The sequence below is a fragment of the Dermacentor silvarum genome, chromosome 11 (assembly GCF_013339745.2).
Source record: "Dermacentor silvarum isolate Dsil-2018 chromosome 11, BIME_Dsil_1.4, whole genome shotgun sequence".
In the NCBI taxonomy this organism is placed as follows: domain Eukaryota; kingdom Metazoa; phylum Arthropoda; class Arachnida; order Ixodida; family Ixodidae; genus Dermacentor; species Dermacentor silvarum.
The window spans coordinates 87,700,482-87,723,951 of record NC_051164.1 but is presented as its reverse complement, the minus strand read 5'-3'; the positions used below and the strand labels follow the sequence as shown (position 1 = coordinate 87,723,951).

Genomic DNA, 23,470 nt, shown 5'->3' with positions numbered 1-23,470 from the left:
TAGTGGTTAGCGTATGCGATGCAAATCTCGGCACATTGTCTTTGGGGTTTGGTGCTCCAGGGGCGATGACCAATCTCAAGAGGTGCTTGTTTTTATTGTTCTGGGTTCTGTGTCATTTCCTGTGAGCATTAATGGTGTCCGTATTTTTGTTTATTTTTGCTAGCTTTTTGTAATGCATCTACCCGTATTCAAAACGTAAGATTTTTCACGAAGGCTGCTCTATATCTATACTATATGAAACTATCCTCTATATGCGGTTCGAAGTGTCATTGCAGTTGGCTTTCAAGCCTATCGGTAAAATGAGATTGTATGGTAGTAGGGTGAACCAATCTTGGCGAGAACAAAGATGAAAGGATTAAAGCCGCAAGGATAAAAGCAGAAATTTCAGGTGTTATCTGCTAAGGTTTTGCTTGTGCCATTCTCCTAGATTCTCATGGACGTGTGTGAAAGGCAAGGATGGGGTGAGCCTCAGTTCCAGCTTACCACAGTGATGAGCTCTGAGTGCAGCTCTCCGGGCAGCAGTGAAACGCAGACACCACTTCACTTCTTCAAGGTTCGTGTGCAGTTGGGGAGTGGGTGTAATACCCCTCACATGGGAAGGTGTAATGTCGTTTGTATCTAATGACATTTGATATGTCAAGTGACATTAGGTATACTGTATCTGCTACACGGTAGAAGGTAATGTAATTTGCCAGCAACGGCAATCTCGATGTGTCGAAAACTTGAAGGCCAAGAAAAAAGTTTGAGTATGTGCAAAATGTTCTTTGATATATGCATTTTTAATAAAAACAACTTTTTAGCTTGATAGCATTCATCCAAAAATATAACATTTGCCCGCTGCATTCCTGCTGCAATCCTCAACCCTCCCTGCCGATTATTAAAAGGTAGTTGCGCGTACTAAGTCAAGACAAGACTGAAGCCAGGTCTAAACACAGTAAGGTCTAAACACAGTATGACTGACATGACGGAGTGCAATGAAGGTAATGAAGTTGAACATTGTGTAAAAAAAAAGGAATAAAAAGAAAGTGTCGCCTAAAAATGGAAACATAATTGCTCTAATGGATCCTTTATATTTATTCATTTATTTGTTCAGCGAGTGTATTCATTTGCAGAAGTCGTTTTCCGGAAATAACATTAGATGTCTCTGTGTAGTAACAGACTGTGATCTGATGGCAGTTGATGCTAAGAAGCGAATGTCGCTGTGCCACACAGCCAGACGCTTGATGACACAGCAATGGCTACAGTGGCACTGCATATCCTTGAAGTTGAAAGTAGCGGAGCCTACTATTTAAGCCAAGCTGCTATGCATTTGCGTTTTGTCGTGCATGTTCCACTGTCGAGCGTTTTTGTTTCATCGATGTTAAGTAGTGGCTTGTTCTCGGGTGACTTCCTTGGCTGACGTTATGAGTATTTATCACGGAGAATCATCGAGCAGCTTGACATTGCCCTTGTCTTGCTACTAATTTTGTAGATTATTTTGGCTGTATCGAACTATTTTATGATAAAAAAAGATTAAATTATGGGGTTTTGCGTGCCAAAACGACAAACTGATTATGGGAAACTTCGGAATAATTTGGACCACCTGGGGTTCTTTAACGTGCTCCTAAATTTTAAGCACACGGGTGTTTTCGCATTTAACCCCCCATAGAAATGCGGTTGCCGTGGCTGGGATTTGATCCGGCGATCCCGTGCTTTGCAGCCCAACACCATAGCCACTAAGCAACCATGGCGGGCGACTATTTTACGATCACTGCACTGTTTGATATAACCTGGTTCGACTGTATTTGAACCCGCCATGTTGAAAATGAAAAAGGTAAGCAAAGACAATCATTGCAGGTGACTCTGCCAAACATCCCGCCACCGATGTACAATACCATCACGCCAAACAAATTCTGTCGCACTGTCGAAGAAGCCCGGGAGTATGCTGCAGACTATGCCCTCCACCATCTGCTGCAGAGACTTGAGAGTGAGTGTTCCTGCATTTTCTTCATTTGGCGTGCTTCACTAAAGTGTTTGCTTAGTATGTGAATGCAGCCCTGAAGCTTAATTACTTTGTCTCTAAACTTTTATGGAATACAGGTTCAGACATGCGATGTTCATGATTACTTCAGGAAGTATGGTGCTGCATTCATTTAAACATCGTGAGGTAATGATCAGTAGTAGAATAGTCTTTCCTTGATTATACTCCTATTGATTACTCTGTTAATACCGTTAAGGAAATGAATATTCACCGGAGGTACCTTTTCTTTGCGTGGATAACCCATACCAATACTTCTAAGTTCAAGTGTGGATTATACGCAAATTTCTTCTCGTGTGGCCTGCTGTTCAGGGAGGATTGCCACAGGGAGGGTTGCCATGTGTTCTAGGAGCGGGCAATGCATGGCAACCCTCCCTGAATGGCAATGCTGGGCTGTCATGACAGCAGCTTGCATCTCCATGAATGAAAGTAACTTTTCATTTTTTTTTTCATAAATACCAGGCAATTAACTGTGCCAAGTGTTAAACCAAATGACGTAGACTCAAAAATGTGATCTTTCTGTGAAATTTGAGTAAGGACAGTGCAGCGGTAACTGCAAAAGCTTTTGTCGAACATTTTAAGCAGAACATTTCTGTGGCTTAACCTTTCAACACTGGTTCTTGCAAGCATGAAGAAGCCCATTTTCTTATCTGCACAACGAGCTCCAGTAAAGAAACGCAATAGTAAACAAACTCCGGTAAAGAAACTCAACTCAACTTGCCATTGGGGGCATACATCACTGAACGAGTTTACTTGCTCTTCTCACAGTGGCTACTCCTGCCCAGTACCCGCACCTGACGAGCCCAGTGTTCGTGGCTACCACGGCAGCTGCAGCCCTGGGCCAAGGCTACCCTCCATACACTGCCGTACAACCCAGAGCAGGTAGTCCTAATACGACTGGACAACCTCGGCAGCAGCAGTACCCCGACAACCCTCCTCCGCCTCCGCCGCTGTAGCTTGGCTGTGCGCTTTGCTGCCCTGTGTAAGCACTGTGTTGTCTGCTCTGTCCAGTCCGGCTTGGCCATTCTCTGCTTATGCCTTGGCCATCGGCTCCTGCCTTTCTGTTTCTTGCACAGTGTTGAAGAAAAACACGCAATATTGAAATACTAGGAGTATTTCAATATTGAAAACACACTTGAGCAGGGTGTAGGTTTCGGCGAGTTGGTATTCCATAATTTCATGATACAGTGTGGCACACAACAGGGCAAAAGCAAATAATAAACGGGGGACACACTGGACGTACTAATCTTGTTAGATATACCGGCCTTGCTTCATATTGTTTTTTCCGGTACATTCAATCAGACCAGTTGTTGTTGTTTTTTGGTTGTATGTCTGGTGTAGTACAGTTGAACCTCGCAATAACGAAATCGGTCGGGACTTAGAAAAAATTCGCTTTCGTGAGAATTTCGTTGGAAAATGAGACAGCACAGGCGGGGAATGTGCTGAAAAATGTAAATTTACTGTCAGAAGTTCCGTTAGCTTACTTGTCTTCAAAATTCTGGTCTATAAATTGTGCCTGCCCAATGCTCTGTCTGACCAGAGGTTGTCTTCTTAGTTGGTTGCTGGTTGCTTTTCAGGATGCTTTCAGTTTTGTTTTATGGAAGCGTCTGGTTTGGGCGCTCTTCCCGCTGAAACCAGTAGACATCCCCTAAAAATGATATGCACTGAGTGGATGACCCGGAATATGGCCCCAGTACTGTGCCTGAGGGCGTTTTATGTAAGCGTCTGGTTTAGGCACTCTTTCCACTGAAACCAGTCAGCATCCCCTAAAAATGATATGCACTAAGTGAACGATCTGGAATATGGCCTCAGTACTGTGCTTGAGGGCGTTTTATGTAAGCGTCTGGTTTAGGCGCTCTTTCCACTGAAACCAATCGGCATCCCCTAAAAATTATATGCACTAAGTGAATGATCCGGACTATGACCCCAGTACTGTGCTTGAGGGCGTTTTATGTAAGTGTCTAGTTTGGGCACTCTTCCCGCTGAAACCAATTGGCATCCCCTAAAAATGATATGTACTAAGTGGACGATCCGGCATATGACCCCAGTACTGTGGTTGAGGGCTGCATTAGAGCTTGAGATACTGTTCAATGTATGTTGTGCGCATTCTGTGTAAAGTTCCTCACATCTTGGTTAAAACACTGGCCTCGTGGTACGTTAGCAATTTGTTTAACTCTTTCCCTACCATTGGGAAATTAGGTGCTTTTTGTAGGTTACGCCAGATTTCTTTTTCTGAAGGAACTACTGCACTCAATATTTTATGAATACATAATGAAAAAGCAGAATGAATGCACTTTTCACACGTAAAAGTTTCGTTAATGAGATTTATGTCAAAAAAAAGATATAAATTGCCAAAATCAAATTGTGGGATAAAATTGAACAAAGTTTGTAAAGACATGCTTGTATCTACCAAGAAAACTATGTAACAAAATTCTGAGATATACAAAATGTATTGCCATCTAATAGGCACTATTTCAAGAAAAAAAAATTAATTGAACAGGTATTTCACTACAAAAATTTAACTGCAACACTACAGCTGGGCATGCCGGGCTGCAGCTGCCGATGTTCCGGGCAATTTTATGTTGTCGCCTTCAGACTCAAAATCCGACGAAAAGTTGGCGTCCTCCGACGACTCGACTCGCTGCTGCTCGATGCATTGATAAGATCAGTCGCAGATGCAGCGGAATCACGAGGTCTGCTATCTCCCGAAGCGTGTGCCGTCATTTTTGTGTTCTGCTTTGAAGATCGCGAAAGTTCAGAAAACTAAAATATAGTTCTCCTTCACTTCCAATAGCGCAGTGTGTCCGTGAGTGGCATGGAAGGTCTCGAAAGCGGCGCTTCAAACCATTGATAGCGGGCAAACGATGCTCTATCGGTGCGGTACGGAAAGAGTTAAGGGCCCATGATTGTATTTATTCGGGCAACACTGTAAATTTGTTGCTGCTTTTCTTTTCACCGTGTCGCGTCCATATGATTGCTGCATGCCGCGGCACGACAGGCTGACCCTGTCGCGTCGTTTGAATATTGCATACATGTGGTTGCCGCTTTAGTCTACTCACATGGATAGCTTTTCACTCATGTTCCTACTTGCGTCCGCCAGTACTCACTTGTGTTCATATTCACTACTACACACACCCTTCGTCACTCGCTCACTCAGACTTTTGAAATGAGTACGAGTGGGTATACTGTTGTTCGGGCTTCAATGCAATTGCTGTACACCCCCTTATCCCTCCCGTTTTCGTAATATTCAGATTGTGAAAATTCCATTATTGTACTGTCACTTGCAGGCTTCTTCGTGAACACAACTGCGCGGCCCGTCTACATTCCTGCCTATTACAGCACGACATATTGATGTGCCTTGCACCTTCATGACTGGCTTCATCAGGATCTCAAGTTTCTCGTGTTGCCCTCCATTCCTTTATGGGCACCAGAGGGACGTGGCCATCTAGCCATGCTTTTGGTTTAGCCATCGAAACTCGTATACAGGGTGTCTCGGGGGAGATTTTTCATGGGTTACTAAACATAATGCAGCGCAGAATAGCAGAAAAGTCTTAAACTAACTCCTTAATGAAGAACTTTGGGGGGGGGGGGGGGTTGTCAGTTCAAAATTGCACATCAGCCAGTATATAAAATGAGTTATTTCAGACAATCCCTACGACCAATGTCGAGTTAGAGAAATGTGTGCTCAAAATATGCAGCAAAATTTTGTTGCTGTACCCACTTGGAAGTTTTTCTTTGGCTGTGTCCATTGCAATGTGAACAGTGTGTAATAAAAAATGTGAAGAAATGTTTAAATGACGTTACGGTGCACTTTGGACACACATTTCTCAACCCGGGTGTTAAATGGAGGATTTGTATCAAGTGGGTGTGCTTTGCATACTAGTTGACCTAATTTTGTAACTACAAAGTACAACCTGGAGTTGCTAAGTAAAGCTAATAGTGAAAATTAATGTACTCATTAGTGATTATCACATAGACTGTAGGACATCTGCCACCGTGAATGTTGTGTGGCCTTCTCTTAATCTGTTCTGCTCTGTGTTTAGTAATTGGTTGTCTTCCCTTAAAATCTTGCCATGCTGTATACCTTATCGATGTACCTTTGTTTTATTATGTTTTATCTTCATTGTATCTTTTATGTGTGGAAGTGTACTAGTGGCCACATGGTCAGCAAGTGGTGGCGTTAAAGACTATTGATTAGGTATTTTATGTGTTTGTGCATTCCATCTGTGTATTGTAGTAGTACAGCCAAGTAGCTGTGCCCACGTTTTTCCCAAAGAAAATCCTTTATTCTTTTATACCCTTATTTATGTCTTTTATGTGCACGGGAGGTCTTGCCAATACTTTTAGCTCATTCATCTTGGACATTTTCAGTCTGTCTAGAAGTACTTCTGCATTCCCTGGATTGTGTTGTGTGTATTTGTATTGGAAACTTTTAGTGCCGACATTGAAAGATGAACTGCACCGACCTTAATATTGATTACTATATTGTTGGTCGCGATCAGCCAAGGTTTCCAGGCTAGTGCCTATTGCTTGCCGGAAATATTGCGATATCGTGCGCGTGTGAATGCCAGATCGGTATTTACGTAAACTTAGCGAGGCACAGAAAATTTAGAATCTGTAAAATTAAAATTTGTTCTGTGCCTTTTTAAATAAAAATTTGTGTTCCAAATTTTTTTAGAGTAGCAGTATGATGGCGAATAATTTCTTAAAGAACATTTCAGAAGGTTGTAGAAACAGTGCGAGCGAAATCAGATTAGGTTTTTAAACACCAATGTATTTTCGGGATAGTAATGTTTGATGTTTTTAGCTGTGCATGTTGTTGCTCACCAACGTGTTCAAAAAGGAAGGGCATTTTTTAGACACTCGCCTCACACAGACAAGCAAATCGGATGTAGAAATGAGTTCTCGTATATGTTGGGAATCATTATTTGACTATAATCGCCAGAGTTGGAATATTTTAAGGGGTGCGGGGAAACATCAGTGTCATGCGGAAAATGCGCAGTGGTGCAGCCTTCATCTTTCGATCCACTCCATATTTTGATGCCCAGTTCTATGAAAAGCTTAGTCCCCAGTTTCTCTCGAAAGTAAAAAAAAATTTTAAAAATGAAGTGTACAAAGTACCACAATCGCCAGCCGATGCGAACGCAAATGGTGCTATTCCTGCCCCCCGCCCAAATGTTTTACAGATCTAATGACTGGGCACCTGCCGTTCATTTCGACTGTAATTTTAACTATCTTATGTGACTTGCGAGACCCCTCTGTGCTGTGTTACAAGCTCATAAAAGCACAAACTAGTTAATAGTATTGTGAAGCGCACGTACATTTGTTCCTGGTGCAGGATACTGGTGTCCTGCACTTCTTTATTTATTCTCTTCTGTGCAATGCTGCAGCTCAGTGGCTTGAGTTAAGGAAGAAACTACAGCTCGTGCCAAGCCTGTATGTTTTTCTATTTGTAGTTGTGGTCACCTGGTGCTGCAGTACTGCTACTTATTTACTTTTGTGTTTAGTGTTCTATTATCATATGCGGTTTCAAGTTTATTATGCTTTGCTAAGCTTATTTTATTACATCCCTCCTTTTCTTGCATTCCACTTTTTCAGCTTTGCCAAATAAATGTGCTAACTTCGGGTTTGCTTGGGTGAGTCCATCTAGTCACGCGGTAGTAGAGGCTGTTTCGTCATAGCTTAAATGAGAGTGCTACATTACATTCTCTCATTACATTACATTACAGTAATTCATCTGCGCTGCTTATTTGAATTGTTTTCGTTTCATTTACGTGCGCCTGGGTGCATGCAACCTTTCTTTCTCTATTCATCTCAAATCAGTTCTGAAATACGGGACCAACTGCATTCAAGATTTTATCGAATGACTTGACACATTCATTTATGTTTTATCTTACACTCTTGGAAGTCGCTGAGGAATGTGCTTTCTTTTACGATGTTTGTGGCTGCGAACTTGACAAGTGTCACATTTGTCGGGCTGTCAGCCATTAGAGATGCTTTATGCGAGAGCCTAATTTTTCTTGTGGAAATTTGATGGAAAGTTAGTCTCTGCTACTAAAAGTCTGTCAGATGTTTGCCAACTAGTGGGAATGTAAGTAAATGTACAAGTTGGTGGAAGTATTTCTGGTTATACTTTGCAGCTCTTTCAAGCAATCCTTTAGGTTGCTGCATTGCATCATAAAGTTATTACGTGCCTGACACATGCTTGATGTGCTGGCTTAGTGAATTGTCTTTCTTGTTTTTATGTTTTTTTTATTCCTGCAGGGCTGACATTTGCAAGCAAGATAGCTTGTAGACGCCATTAAAGCATCGTTTGTCATTACTAAAATTACTTTAGTGAAATGTTCCAACAGGATCTCTTGGGCACTTTTAACAGTTTCGATTTCGAACTTCAGTATTTTTTGGGCTGATCATCTCGCACGATGCAGAACCATAAGTTTTTGACGCATTTGCTTGGCCAAACGATTTTGAAAATAAGCTTTTTGTCACATTGAGTTATTGAAATCTGTTACGATCTGCATCTGCCCTGCCTTAAGTCTGTCACTAAAGACATGACATGTGCCTTTGATTCTGATGCTTTTGATGTAGAAATTCTGATTTCGATGCTCTTGTGATAAAAATTCTGAGCCAATGGAAACATTGTAATTTGGCTGGATTATTTAGTGTATACTGCCACATGCTGAGATTGAAGTGCAATTTAGGTGGGACACTTGTGTCCCATGCAGTGAAATTTATAGAATGTGTTTTCAGTTACATCACAACACGTACGAGATATGTTAAAAAAGCCAAAATTTTGTTCCTATGTATGTACGATGTGAATGCTCATGCTCATTGGTTTTTATTATTTATGCTGTAAAAGAGCAAGAGCATCACCATATAAAATGTTGTGTACGTACGTTGGTCCTGCTTGGCGTGGCACGAGTGCAATTTGCCACGGAGTTTTTGTCACAGGGTTTGTATTCTGATGTGTTATTTATGGTTTTTGCGTTCTTCTTTAAATGTTAAATAAAGTTGCGTTTGAGTTCATATCGTGTAGCAAATGCTGATGTTTACGCCACGCCAACCAGGTCTTGCATGGTACTGGATGGTGAAGCACTTGCTTGGTTGGCAAGACTGCTGCTCTGTCATATGCAATGTGAGCATTTCCTTTATAAGGTAGGTTCATTGCATTATTACCTACTTAACCTCTTAAGCGGCGCTTTGGATTAGACAGGACTGGTCGAGCTTGGAGGAGCTCGGCAAAAGCGGAGCTCGTCGAAGCTGGGAATAGGAATATTTCTTTGGACAAGCTCAGCTCATCAGCGGCATATATTCCATTTTCAATAACATTTGGATGAACGGAGCACGCCCTGTTAGTTTTAATTCTACTACATAGATGGCTACAAAGTGTCAATGCTTGAAGGCTGCACTTATTGCTGTCTTTGTGTTCCAATACACAGATGGCAGATCATTGTCAGCACTCGGAAGACTAATGCTATTGAAAACTCATTCTGTCGGTGCCTCATGACAGGAGGTACTGAACGGAGCCCTATGGGAAAGGCCTATGCGCTGTTACATGCTTCATGAAAATCCACACATTTCTTGACCTGCCTTAGAAGTGCAAGAATGGGTGTAAAACTTTCTTCAGTGCCGAGCTTTGCTTCTCGAAATGGTTTAATCACTGTAAAAATAAAGCATTTCCTTCATTTCCGACTATCGTTTGTCTCTATGACAGAAATATACAGGGTGATAGTTTTTAAGTTTTATGGAAAGTTTAGAGATCGCCCGTAGCAGATAGCATAATTATTCTCCGTGAGCTGGATTATTTGAGGAGGTGCACATTACTAGCATGAGAAATCGAAACACATATTCAGCTAATTAACAAAAATTGACTAAAGAACTTTGTTAATTACTTTACGACACACATTGCAATTTACGAATTGTAGCCGGTGAGTTTACAAGACGCATCCACTTGAAATGAATTTCCAGAATGACACCAGTTTCGAGATATTATTTCCCAAAGTGTGCAACGAAATACATGGCGTTCCAGTTATTTTTTTGTGCTTCAATGCATAAAAGAGCGTTTTGTTAAAGTGGAACAACAGAGCATTTTTACGGCAAGTTTGATGGCGAATATCCAAACTGGCGTCATTCTGGAAATTCATTCCAAGTGGATATGCCTTGCAATCTCGCCGGCTACAATTCCTAAATAGCAATATGTGCCGTAATGTAATTCAGAAGATAATTACTGAATTTTTGTCAATTAGTTGCAAATGTGATTTCTCCTGCAAGTAGAAGTCCGTCTCTTTGAATAATCCAGCTGAAGGACTGGAATTATGTTACCTGTGACAGGCCATTTTTAAACATTCCGTAGAACTTAAAAGGGATCACCCTGTGTATTGCTTAGTAAAGGTAAAAAGGTTTGCATGCATAAAGTACTAACTGGTTGAAAACTCTTTAGGAATGTTTTGGGAAAAATATGAAAGTATGCCATAAAAAAAATCTTGGTCAGAATTATAATGCGCTGAAGAGGTTACAACAATCTAGCAAGGTGTCCCAACATATGCACCACAAAGTGAAGCCTTCAATGTGAATGGAACTGTTGGCAACCTGAAGTCTATCCTATATACAGGGTGTTTCAGCGAACACTTTCAAAAATTTTAAAGGTTGCCTGTGGCAGATAACACAATTCTAGTTCATGAGCTGGTCTACTCGAGGAGGCGGACATTACTTGCACAAGAAATTGAAATGCATAACTGTCTAATTAACAACAATTCACTAATTAAGTTTTTAACTAATTACCTGATGGCCCATATTGCAATTTACAAATTGTAGCCGTGGAGTTCGCGAGGCGGATCCCCTTGGAACGAATTCTCGGGATGACACCAGTTTCGAGACATTAATTCCCGAACTTTGCGGAGAAATCCGTTGGCGTTCCAGTTACTTTCTTGACAAAACGTCGTTTAATGCATTGAAGCGCAAAATCAAGTTGCGCGCAATCTGCTCTGTAGTGGTTTGGGTTTTGCTTTTTCTTTTTTCTTTATTAGGTTATTGTCGGTCTCCTTAATTGGAATAAACTTTGGATTCCTTGAATGTATAATAAAATTATGGGATTTTACGTGCCAAAACCACGATCTGAGTATGAGGCACGCCGTAGTGGGGGACACAGGAAAATTTGGACCACCTGGGGTTCTTTAACGTGCACCTAAATCTAAGTACGCGGGTGCTCTCGCATTTCGCCCTCATCGAAATGCGGCTGCCCTAGCCGGGATTCGATCCCCCGGCCTCGTGCTTAGCAGCCCAACACCATAGCCACTAAGCAACCACGGCGGGTTGAATGTGCAATAACATAATGTGATGCGTTCCGAATGCTCGCCAAGTGCAGCTGAATTCATTCAACTCTGAACCTGGTCCCGAGCGATGGGCTGAGAAGCTCTCCTGGCCCAAACTTGACCAAATGTAACGTGGCCAAACAAGGATTTGTTGGGTCAAGCTTGGTTCTGTAGCTTGGGCCAGGCTTGGGATTATCAGCCTAGCGTCTTCTGCCTGCCACGATGCCTACGTTGTGCCAACCAATGCTTCGAAAGGCTCATCGGTATAGAATTTGACATTTTAATGCGGAAGCGATTGCATAACACACTCAAGGCGAATTTTCGCCGCCATCGCCACCGTTATGTTCTCCAATAAAGTGCGATAACGCCCAGCGCGCTGTATGGTGTGGGTGCAAGGGAACGCGCGCGAGGCTGAGCAGGGAAGGGTGGAGGCGTGATGCACGCAGTCGTCCCTTACGGCCAATGGTCGAAGTTACGCGATAAAGTGCGCGTAAGGAGGGGGGGGGGGGGGGCACGCGCGTCTCCTCTAGCCTACTTACTGTATAGTGGAACCTCGTTGATACGATTCGACATAATACGTTTCGCGGGATAATGCGTTTCTTTTTCTTTTCCCGATAATACGATTTGGTTGGATAATACGTTGCATGATACGATTTTCGGATGATACGCTTATTTTTCGGTTCCCGTGAAAGTCTTATTGAGGATATTCCACTTTAATACGTTTATTTTTCATTTCCCGATAATACGATTTCGTTGGATAATACGTTGGGTGATGCTCTTTATTTACCTGTTCCTGTGAAGATCGTATCAAGGAGATTTCACTGTATATGGCACTCGAAAAGCGTTTCAGGGAGAGCTGCTGCATTCTCCAGGAGCGGGCAACACGCGGCAACCATACCTGACCGGCTGCTTTCTCCTTGCGTTCGTCGCGGCAGTAGCTCGCATCCCCATAAGCGAAGACATGAACTATTTCCTTAAAAGAAAGGTAATAAAGTGTGGCAAGTGTTACACTGAACGACGTATATACCCCAAAATACGATCCGTGCAAAATTTAGGCAAGAATTAACAGTGCAGCGGTAAGCACAAAATATTTTTTTCGAACCCGCTAAGCGAAATATGCAGGATGCTGCATATGCTGAAGTGCCTTGCTAGGAGTGCTGATGAGGAAAATGGAACCGGTAATTGTTATAGCGGTGTCACACGTACACCCGTCGGGGCCGACAACAATGGTTGTTGCTACACTGTCCAACGATCCGGATCGAGCTATACTATTGCCTACTGATCGTCGGCAACTCTCAGAACTGCATCTCTGGGAACTTGTAGCCTTGGTTACAAATTCAGATTTGCAAAATGTTAAATTTGGCCAATATTATTGCGACAGCAATTATATGGACACTTCTGGCGCATTTCTACTGTTGTCGTCGCCGTGATGTTCCGTATAAAGTCCAAGGGCGATAACATCGTCGCCGCGCCCCATACGCTGTATGTGCGAGTGAGGAACGGGGGGGGGGGGGGGGGGGGCGTTTTACTTCGTGGTCTGCTGCGCGGGCCCTATCTTGAAAGCAATCTGCGATGTGCGCTGTGTTTTCGCCGCTTAGTCCGCGTTGAAGCGAGAGGCAGCACGAAGGTAAATTCGCTCGCTGCTGTTGCTGCGCTTCCGTACTGCAACGTTTTGACAGCGAGCTTTCGCGGTCATCGAGGGCGATATCTACATGTTTGTGCGCGCGTGACACCTTGCTTTTAGTTAGTAAGCCAATGCTTGCAAGTTTGCACGGCCGATAAAACTGTTATCCTTACTTCGTGTGTGTCTAATAATTTGCTAGCGCAATCCCGATGCTTTTTCGCGCAAACAAACCGAAGCGTTATTGCTCGAAACGGACCGCAACTGACAAAATGTTGAACAACTGTATTCGTTTTGCGAAGAACACATTATGCAAGGGTTGCAAGTGGGCCAACTTGAAATTTGGGTGGCGTACGAGGGGGGGGGGGGAGGGGCACCCCTAAATTTAAATTGGCCCACCCCCAAATTTCAAGCTGGCCCACTCATGTAGTCATCGACATACCATGGAAACACTGCTTCCAAATTTCAAGCTGGCCAATCCCCAAATTTCAAGTTGGCCCACACCTACACTAAGTTACGCATTTTGAGGCAGAGGAGGCATAACACTTTTCATGTGACGAAGCTGGGGTTCTCGCCAAAGAATGCTTACGCATTAATAAACTCGAAATTGAAAGCGCATCCCCACCTGCTTACTAGTACCCACTAGTACATAATGCTCGGAGCAAGAGTGCCCTTATGCTTAAGTCCTATTACAAGCAGGTACATTGCGGTACGTACAATCAAACCGCACGCGTATTTGAGCACAACTTGAGCGTGCTGCAAGCTGCGGTGAAATCACAGCCCAGGCAGCGACGCGCCAATCAGTATTTAAGGCGTAAATTTAACATCGACACAGGTGTAATGTAGTACATGATGTACGTGCAGCTTCCCAATTGTTCCCAATTGAAGAAAACGCACGCCACACAGGCGGCCGTAAGCAAACTAAGAGAAAGGTGTACTTGCCGGTGAAATGTTATTCCCGGCGTCTTCTTCAGCCGATTTGTACAGTTGAAAGCAACGCACGATTTTACCATGGCCTACTGAGGTTCTGTAATGCTCTAGAAAAGCATGCCAAAATCATTAAATATCATTACAACTGCAGCGTTGCAGCACACTCCGCGCTATGCTACGACGACTAACCACGGCTGCGCGGACATATTGCCCCGAGAAAGATGGCGGCGACCGGCTTCACTTTCGGTGAGCCACTCGCGCTCGAGATGTTTTAGTATATAACCTCCTTGGTTTCACCGCCCCTGCCTTGTTTCGTAACGCTTTTCCAAATCCTCGATGAGTTCGCCGTTACGATCCGTCGATCAATCTCCATTTGCTGGTATTTGCGCCGCTGTCGGTACCTCTCCCGAGTCTTCTTTCTCTCGTGACATTAGCGAGCCCCCAACCAGCTCGGTCGCTTCTTGATGACGGTTGACGGTTCCTCGGCAGTGGATTAGGCACTCCTTCGTCGTAAAGAGAGAAAGATTCCACCAATGCACTTCTTCAATGCACTTCTTACTAACAATAGGACGACGTCCTCTAGAACTGTTTGTTCTTTACGGTTAACGTTGTCCCACGAGAAAAGGGAACAGCCTCCCTGTACGCAAAAAACTATTCCTTCCTTTTGACACTGCACCGTGTTGTCTTTCGTGTCGTCACGAAGGCATTTAGCCGTGTCGCTGACGTAGACAATGAAGCGGTATTGATGCGAAATGTTGCTTTCCCCCTATTCTCGTTGGACGATGCTTCGCGCTGTTTCGTGGAAAGACGCCGCTAATTTCCACTAGTACCCTCCTGGAAGGCGGGCTTCTTTTGTAGCAGGAAAGCGCGTCGTGCGGCACGCTCTACAGGAAATGGTGCACACGCGGCGCGCAATGCTCGGTGGTGGTGGTGGTGGTGGTGATGATGATGTTGAAGCAGGCGGGGTTAGCCTGGCATACATAGCCGGCAATTGTTCCGCCTGATCCTCCTTCGAGTTGAGATCAGGGGTGTGTCACCAAGTGTCTATGAGTCCCGTGTCTCGCAGGAAGGCTATCAGCAGTCGTTGCGCTCTCTTCCTGGTTGTCGGAAGTTAAGACTGTCGCCTTCAAGCTTGTCAGCGACACTGTAGGAAAGCCGACGGGGCGTGCCGTCGTCCCTACGTTCATTGGAAGGGTGAAGGCAAAGCGGCGAGCAGAGCGGCGACTGCGGCTGCCAGCCCGGCCGTGAACTAGAGCTCGTCCTTCTCTCGTGGCTGGAACCACAAGCGCATGCGCGGCGGTGATGGTTATGGCGGACGAGTACACGCGGTGATGAATATGATGCTACAACACGCTTACTTCGACATCCGAAAAGGCTGCCGAACAATCTGAAAGCAGGAAAATTTAGGGAAACCGACGCATAGAAGAATAATGAAATCGCGGAGACTGTCACGACAAGGATATAATCATGTACTATAGAGAAGAAAAAGGAGAACCGAGAGGTGCGATTTTTGTTTATTACGGTCATACGAAGCCACATTGTCGGCTGCATATGATTGTACTATGCAAAGGGCGAGTTAACGCAAGATTACCGCTCAACAGCAACAACGATCTGAACAACCTTCATTTTTTATTTTTTTTATTGCGATAGCAATTATATGGACACTCAAAAGCAGATTTCTGCCGTCGGCGTCGCCGTCGCCGTCGCCGTGAGGTTCCGTATGACGTCATTTCGAGAAGAAGTCGTCGCCGCGCGCCGAACGCTGTATGTGCGAGTGAAAGGGCGCGAGGGGCGCGTCTTTCACGGGGAGTGAACGCACGGCGGAGAACAAACGCGCGTTCTGCGCCGTGCTCCCTTAAGGGCTGCAGAAGTAGGCGTCTCTTTCCTTCTTTACAATCACCATATATATGTAGAGCAAACGCGCCTTCTTCCGACGCGTGAAAGGCCATGGGGGGGGAGGGAAGGGAGGCGACGTTTAGCTGCGGCACGCAGTGCCTATTTATATCAGAGGCTCCGGCAACAGTCACCAACGCCGCACGCATTTTGAGCGAACGCGGACAAAACGCCGACGGCGTCGACAACAGTTCTGCGTGTTGCGATGCTGCTGCATGTCCAAGTTTATACAGCTGATAAAGCTAATATCATTACTCCGTATAGCTCTCTACAAGTTTGCTATCGCAATTGATGCTTCGCCTTTCAGGTGAAACTGCGACAACTTTTTTGTCAGAAGAAAGCCTTTTCAGATATCAAAGGAGGACACTCTCATGCACTGTGGGAATCAATTTAAACAATAATTTGTCATTACAGAACACAAGAGGACACGTTTTCGCCTGAAGGCGCCTCGCTTAAACGTAAACTGTGGTGCAGCAATACTTCATACAAGTACATACACCACCGAACCGATCCTGCCCGAAGTGCCCCTCAAAGTACTTCTTTGCGCAAGTATACGCCATGCTCGGACCATGTCGTATCGACACCACTCGGCTACGCGTGTATGCGAGCATAGCCTCCTACATACAGGAGACTACGTTGTAAACAAGTGTGCACTCGCGTTCCAAGCAATTCATCGCTGCATGTCACTGCCTAGTTCTGCTTTGCGCTTCTGCGCGAAATGTTCACCGCGATACACGGTGCTAATCGGCGCCACTCGACGATGCTTCACATTGCGCTCAGAAGCGCAATATCCCCAGATATCTGGGAATAGTTCGAGCCCAGAACTATCCTCATTCACCATGTGTTAGGGTTGATCCTCATTCACCATGTGGTAGGGTTGGTTGGCTGGTGGGCTCAGCTGGTCCACCCCATTTGTTTGTGTCTTCCTCCCTTTTGGTGGCTGCCACCTGCTGTCTTGTACGATGGGCCAGTCCTCAAGAGTACGAAAAGAGGTGGCTCGGAGCAACTAGGGCCATTATAAAGTGAGCGCACACGCAAGAGAAGGAGAGAAAGCAAGGAGAGGAAATGTAGAGAGGTCAACCCTTAACACTACACAGGTTAGCCCTACAGAGGAGGTATGGAAAGGGTGAAATTTAAAGATGAAAATAGGCACAGAGTGAGCACTGGCGCCCACACAGGACGCACAAATTATCCCTGAGGCCGTTGTTCTTGAAAAACAGATATCTGGGCTCGAACTATCCTCACTCACCATGTGGTAGGGTTCGTAACCCAGCGTGCGACAGAGCAGCCAGTATTGCCCAGACCCTTCATAACGCGTCGTGCCAAACTGAAACCAAGCAGCAACCAAGCAACACTTGCGAACTCCGAGAAAGATATGGAAAGAAAGTGTCGCGTTAAAATGTTAGCCATCCCACACGCCTGCCGCTTTTAAAACAACCCGGAGGAGATAGGCCTTCGTGGGAAGAGAAACATTAGCCTAGCTTTCCAGTCGGCTCCTAAGACCATGCAATATGTTACGCCTGGGGTGGGAAGGATATTCCACAGTTGCCACTGCAGCCTTGAGTGGCGATCGCTACAAGGCAACTGGCCAGTAAGCTCTGGCAAACTACATCGAGACAGCCAGACTAACAATCCCGGGGCTAGATGTATTACAGCCGCCTCACACTTAACTAACGCGGCTGTTTGGACATGTTGGTATGACACGATTGAAGCCTTTAGTGCACAAAAACACGAGGACGAGAAGCAGACACGAAACACGAGCCCTGAAATAAACTGCTGTAAGTCAGCGCTCGAGTGTTTCATGTCTATATCTCGTCCGCGCCTTGGACGCTAAAAGCTTCAATCAGACTTATTCCAAACAATGAAGACACACCTATTGCGGTTTTACGAAAACACGGGCATAAAGACGCAAACATAGAATATGCATTGAAACGTATGAATTGAGAAATATAGAAATAAATAAAATATTTATTTTGTTTTTTATTTTGTCCCCCTGTACGGGACTTCTGGATGTTGGGGCTGGATGTTGGGGTGACAATTAGAGGCGACCAGAAAGGGGGTTAAGGTTGCTCTTGATTAAAAGACCCATCTGCGATAGCACATTCAGGGCACCTCGACGAGAAATCTCCAAGAACTTCCGCATAAGGTTACATGCGCTTAAACGTTCGAGTTAAATACGACGATGACTGCGCATATCGGCAAACGGTAAAACCGCTACCGGCAAACGGTATATTTCTCTTACCGAACATCTAGTGGCACATACTCAGTGAGCCAAGTTGGCAATTAATACCCACTGCATTCATAGACAGCTCGCTAAAGCGTTGGCGTGGAAAACGTTCATTGAAAACAGAACGTGCCAAGTAAGGCTGACAAAGTGTCGGGTTGCTGTGAATTGGGTCGATTTGGCTGACCATCGAATTAAGATCGTTTTTGTCATTATAGAGCGACACACGTCCAGTGGAAATTACCTAGCTACCCAAGTCGGCGTCAAATACCTTCATTGAAGAGTGACACGCACCTACTGGCACATCATACCCAGTGCCCCAAGCTCCGAGCTTTCGTACGTCGGCGTGCTCTCTTCAGGCCCTTAGGACCACGGGCACCGTGTTGCAGCTCATACTGAACGCGACTGTAGTACACTGCCCGTTGCCCCGTATTGAGATAGCAGTCCCAGCAGAGCTGCGCTGTGCTGCATACCACAGGCTCCGCTGTGCAGACTTTCGATATCGTTGATGAGCTGATCATTTGGCGCTTGCCGACATTAGTGATTACAGGGCAACACGTCAGTCAGTGAAGATGACCCAAACGCTCACTGGCTGCTTTTGAATAAGAGAGCTGCACGCGGCGCGTTTGCTTTCTGTTTACACTTCTCACTTGCCCTTTATAATAGAAGGCCTCCAGAATGGAATGCCCTGTACAACGAAGTAACAATTCGGTTCCGGTTCTATCACGAGTGGTGTGGTCCGTATAGCGAATGATTTCGTAGGCACCAAGCACTTCATTATAAAGGCGTTCGACTGTCATTCACCGTGGATCTCCGGATTCACCGGAAAACAGTGTAGAGTGCGAAAATTCACTTCGCAACTGCATACACCAAGCAGTTGCGCGGAATGGTGCGCATACACACACACACAAAAAAAAAAAAAAAAAAACGAAAAAAAAAAAAAAAACGTCACTGCTGGAGTTCTGTCACCACTCGTGTTGTCTCTGAACACGACTCGTGGACGGGACAACGGATCTCCAAGGCCTTTTTCTCCACGTATCCTTCGTTGTTGGCAACAAAGTTAAGCCACCCGCGGAAGAGACGCGATATAGCCTGAGGCCAGCGCACCGGAAACACTACGTATTAATAAGAGGAATGATATCAACCTTCCGCTTATTGTAGTCGCTGCTAGACCGCGCTCGCGCGGACGGCACCACCGTGCGTAAGAAGTACTATAAGAAGTACTACACTCTTACAAGTCCTTGTTAACGCAAACTTCAGAAGAAGTCACGCCTATAGGAGGCCATGGGAAAGGGGTTAGGCGGGAAATGTCTGAAGAAACGCGCAACGGCCTGCAGCATCGGTGCGCGCCGGTGCGGGCCGCGTAATTCGAATCCTCGCTACAGCCCAGCGTATGGTCAGGGGTCGGAAACTTCCTATACCTCCCTTGGGACCGTATTCTAGTACTCTACTTGAGAGGCTCGGTGCCATGCCGATACTAAAGTCCATATACAGAAAAAGTACCTCCATCTACTCTTTCCCCCGCCGTCTCCTCTCCTAAAACGCATGTTTTTTTCTTTACTTTTTACTGGCGAAAGCAAGTCGACGGTGGCGCCCCTAGAAAGTCCACGTTAAAGCTTTCAGGCCGGGCGCGCGCCGCCGGAGCCGGCGGCGACTGCGGCTGCGCAGAGTGACTCAACATTGTTCTGAGGCAGAAAAAAACAAAATATAAAGAAGTGAAAGCGCGCACTATTATCGTCCAGTCGGAGATACAGGAGATAGAGAAGCGGTGTTGATCAAAGGATCGCGGCACTTTTAAATGCGAAGCATTTCTTGGCGAACATTTGCTACTTTGAATCTATCTATCTATCTATCTATCTATCTATCTATCTATCTATCTATCTATCTATCTATCTATCTATCTATCTATCTATCTATCTATCTATCTATCTATCTATCTATCTATCTATCTATCTATCTATCTATCTATCTATCTATCTATCTATCTATCTATCTATCTATCTATCTATCTATCTATCTATCTATCTAGCCGCCTATCGTGCTCTCATGGTCGTTTCGTTAACTTATGCACCAAAATTGGCGTACTATGACAAGAGTATATGACGAACATAAATGATATGTCATGACATGAACATCATGACATGCGTGTCATGTAGGTCATGACAATGACCCAGCGAAAAAGTCTAACACTCAAAAACCACTCAAACGAGTTCGGACATCGGAACTAAGTGAAGGAAACACTACAGGATGCTGGTAGAAGTTATATAGGCATGAGCATGACTAAGCAAAATGACAATGACTCAGCGAAAAAGTATAGCACTCAAAAACCACTGATATGGGTTCGGAGGTGGGTACCAAATGAAGGAAACACTACAGGATGCTGGTAGAAGTAATAGTCATGAGCATGACTCAGCAAGAATGAGAATGACTCATCGAAGAAATATTAACACTCAAAAACCACTGGAATGGGTTCGGACGTCGGTACAAGTGAAGGAAACACTAGAGGATGATGGTAGAAGTCATAGTCATGAGCATGGCTCAGAAAAAATGTCAATGACTCAGCGAAAAAATCATTAACACTGAAAAACACTGAAATGGGTTCGGACGTGGGTACTAAGTGAAGGAAACACTATAGGATGTTGGTAGAAGCCATAGTCACGAGTATGACTAAAGCTTTCGCCCTAAGGTCTCTTAGGTGTAGCTAAAGGTACTCCTGAGGACTCATGACATGAATGTCGTGACATGCAGGTCATGAAAGAGCCGCCTACGTCTTGGTACTCTCATGGTCGTTTCGTTAACTTGGTAGGCTCCCCGCACACTGCTTCGCATAACATCGATTCCCACAGGGCGTGGGATCTGCCGGATTTTTCTTATATAGGGACTTTAGCCGATACGCGGCGGCAGCACCGAATCCACCATTGGCGGTTGCCGGATATCCTACTGGAAATAATTCGCAAACAAAACAATGCCTCCACGACGTCACTGATGAGGTCAGAAAGTAGAGGGAGAGGGCGCGCAGCCGAGAGGCGGATGGTTGCTATGGGAGCCCTCCTTTCCCACTTCGCATGCAAGCGGACTGCGTTCGTGCTCTCTTGCAGGTCCGCTGGCCGCGAGGCGACATTGGGCAAATCACGGAGAAGAACCCGCTGAAGTGTGCCGTACGTGTTTAGGAAGCGCTTTCTTTCTGCCACGTTTACCTTGCAAGCTGCTATTCACTTTTTAAAACACGGGTCATCTCTCGTACGTACCACTGTCAAGCAATTATAATGAAGAATATTTATATAGCAAACCGTCGTTAATTCCTAATATTCGCGGTTAATATATTACATTTAGTCATTTGGTGACAGTAGTCGCTTTGAAATTCCAAACTTGCGGTTACGTTATGGCTACACTTCAACGAGTCCGCAGATATAGTGGGGGCAGCATAAAGAAAGTAACTTCCTGGCGCCATGAATCGTTAATTTTGTTCGTGTGTTGTGAAGTTGATCAACTAAAACTATCCGATTTCTCGACCAACCAGAGCTCAACACAAGTTGAACGTTTTTGTTTTTATTCACACATTCGTACTAGAAAAAGACTGACCTCCACGCAGTGCGAAAGTGGTCCGTATGCAAAGAGTTGATGCCCTATGATGCGGCCCACTCAAAAGTAATTAAGAGAGGCATTGCTTCTATGTGCTTGGAAGGTGCGCTGGCGAAATCGTGCCCGCACAGGATGGCGGAGAGCTTTGACAGTCAGATCAACCGGCTCTACTCAGCTGGGTATCCGCGCTCCGTCGTTGGTGCTGTAGCGGAAACACTCCTTCCAAAATTAAAAGGAAAAAAGAAGGAACGGCAACCGATGGAAACAAGGCAAATAGTTGTACCCTACGTACATAAGGTTGCGCACAACCTTAAGAAGGTAGCGAATAGGTACAATGTCCCAGTGGTCCTCTCTGCACCAAGGAAGCTGTCAGGCCTGTGCCCGCGGATTTCCAAAGCACCCAAGCAGCCTATATGTGGCAAGAGGCATGTAAATCCCGACGTCACTTGTGCGGTGGGTGTGGTTTACGAAATTCCGCTCAGCTGTGGCAGGGTTTACATTGGCCAAACGGGTCGATGTGTTAACGACAGAGCGAGAGAGCATGCTCTTTCCATTAAGAATAACCTTTCAACACATTTACCTGCGCACTGCAAAGCATGTAAATGTAACGCAAGATTTAAGGAGATCAGCATTCTGGGTAGAAGCAACGAGGTGCTGGCACGAGAAATGCTCGAGGCATATTACATAAAAAGAAAAAAAAAAGATATCTGCATTAGCGATACGTCAGTGGTGTTGCGCGGCGCCGAGTTTGAATTTTTTAGATGCTTTTTAAACTAGCACATGATTCTTTTTGACTCATCTAGGTGGGGTGATACGTCGAACCTTGCTGCGCATGTGTTAGCTCAGCTATATATTGCGATGCTTTCTCGGAATAAAGTTAGTTGCGAGTGACGCTCTTTCCTTTCACCTGTATTTTTTCCTTGATGTGTTGCGTCCTAGCGTTCTATGCAGAAGCAGTTTTCATTCACAACTGAAATTTGTACATAATGAGCGAACATAGATTCCAGAAGATCTAAACCCATGCGAGAATTATTAACCATCACGGGCTGGTCACACGGAACTTGAATATCACGTATGCTATGACGGCGCACACATTTTGTGACTTCCAGAAAGAAGGTAGAGTACATGTATTTCATTGACATTATGAGAAAACCCACGTAATTTTAAACTGGCTACATGCATGTACATGCATAGTAAAGAGTGAACAAAATGGATAGCCGCACAAACACGCACTCAAGCCCTTCATTACAAGTATTTCACCTACAGCAGATGGGCTACCGCCATGACGTATGGGTCGAGCGACACTGCTCCTATGTCAGTCTACTCAGGGCCGGTATTTTGTAGCGATGCCTTTCCGATGCTAATGCCTTTTCGCGCTTTTCGTGCTTGGTCAGTGGTCAGAACGACGGTCCGCTCAGGTTATCAACGAGGTCTGCCGGCCGTGACAGGTGGATGATAAGACTATATTATGGAATAAAAAGTAACAGCATCGCTACAAAATACCGGCTCAGGCTTGTACAGAACTGGTTTACTCACGCAAAATCAATTGCTGCTCAGAAAATAAAGTAAAATAATTGTGCTTACCGGCTGTCATTAGGAAACCCGAAAAACTTGGCAGAACAGGATTCTCGGTGTTCGAACACTACAGAGCCGCGCAGCACATGTGATGCACCGATTTAGCCATCTTCGTCTACTGCTTGGTTGACCTGGTTTCCTACGTATTCCGTTCGTTGCACGCCTGACCAAGCGCCTCTGTCCTATCATTCCCATCTTCATACTTGGGACAACAACCGAAGCAGATGACCAAGCGTTATCCGACTTGTGATATCGCTGAGCGAGTGCAAGGGTGAACGGAGGCAAGCTCGACGGACGCACGAAGGCGACCACTGCAC

At 45.0% G+C, this 23,470-nt stretch overlaps 2 protein-coding genes across 3 annotated transcripts in view; one reads left to right on the top strand and one right to left on the bottom strand.

Moving 5' to 3' along the window:
- Positions 1-9,041, top strand: part of LOC119433843 (probable RNA-binding protein 46) — a 58,078-nt gene extending 49,037 nt beyond the window's left edge. Inside the window, exons 6-9 of one of the 2 annotated variants that reach the window (XM_037701110.2) lie at positions 428-553; positions 1,837-1,966; positions 2,786-2,899; positions 5,305-9,041. In XM_037701110.2, coding sequence (XP_037557038.1) covers positions 428-553; positions 1,837-1,966; positions 2,786-2,899; positions 5,305-5,369 — 435 coding nt within the window. In that variant the 3' untranslated portion in view covers positions 5,370-9,041. Of the gene's footprint in view, positions 1-427; positions 554-1,836; positions 1,967-2,785; positions 3,000-5,304 lie in introns of both variants that reach the window. The other variant, XM_037701109.2, reaches the window with a different exon arrangement.
- Positions 1-23,255, bottom strand: part of LOC119432728 (uncharacterized) — a 127,840-nt gene extending 104,585 nt beyond the window's left edge. Inside the window, exon 1 of the mRNA XM_049658444.1 lies at positions 23,163-23,255. Within this exon, the coding sequence (XP_049514401.1) occupies positions 23,163-23,172 (10 nt within the window). The 5' untranslated portion in view covers positions 23,173-23,255. The remainder of the gene's footprint in view (positions 1-23,162) is intronic.
- Between the last annotated feature and the right edge of the window lie 215 nt (positions 23,256-23,470).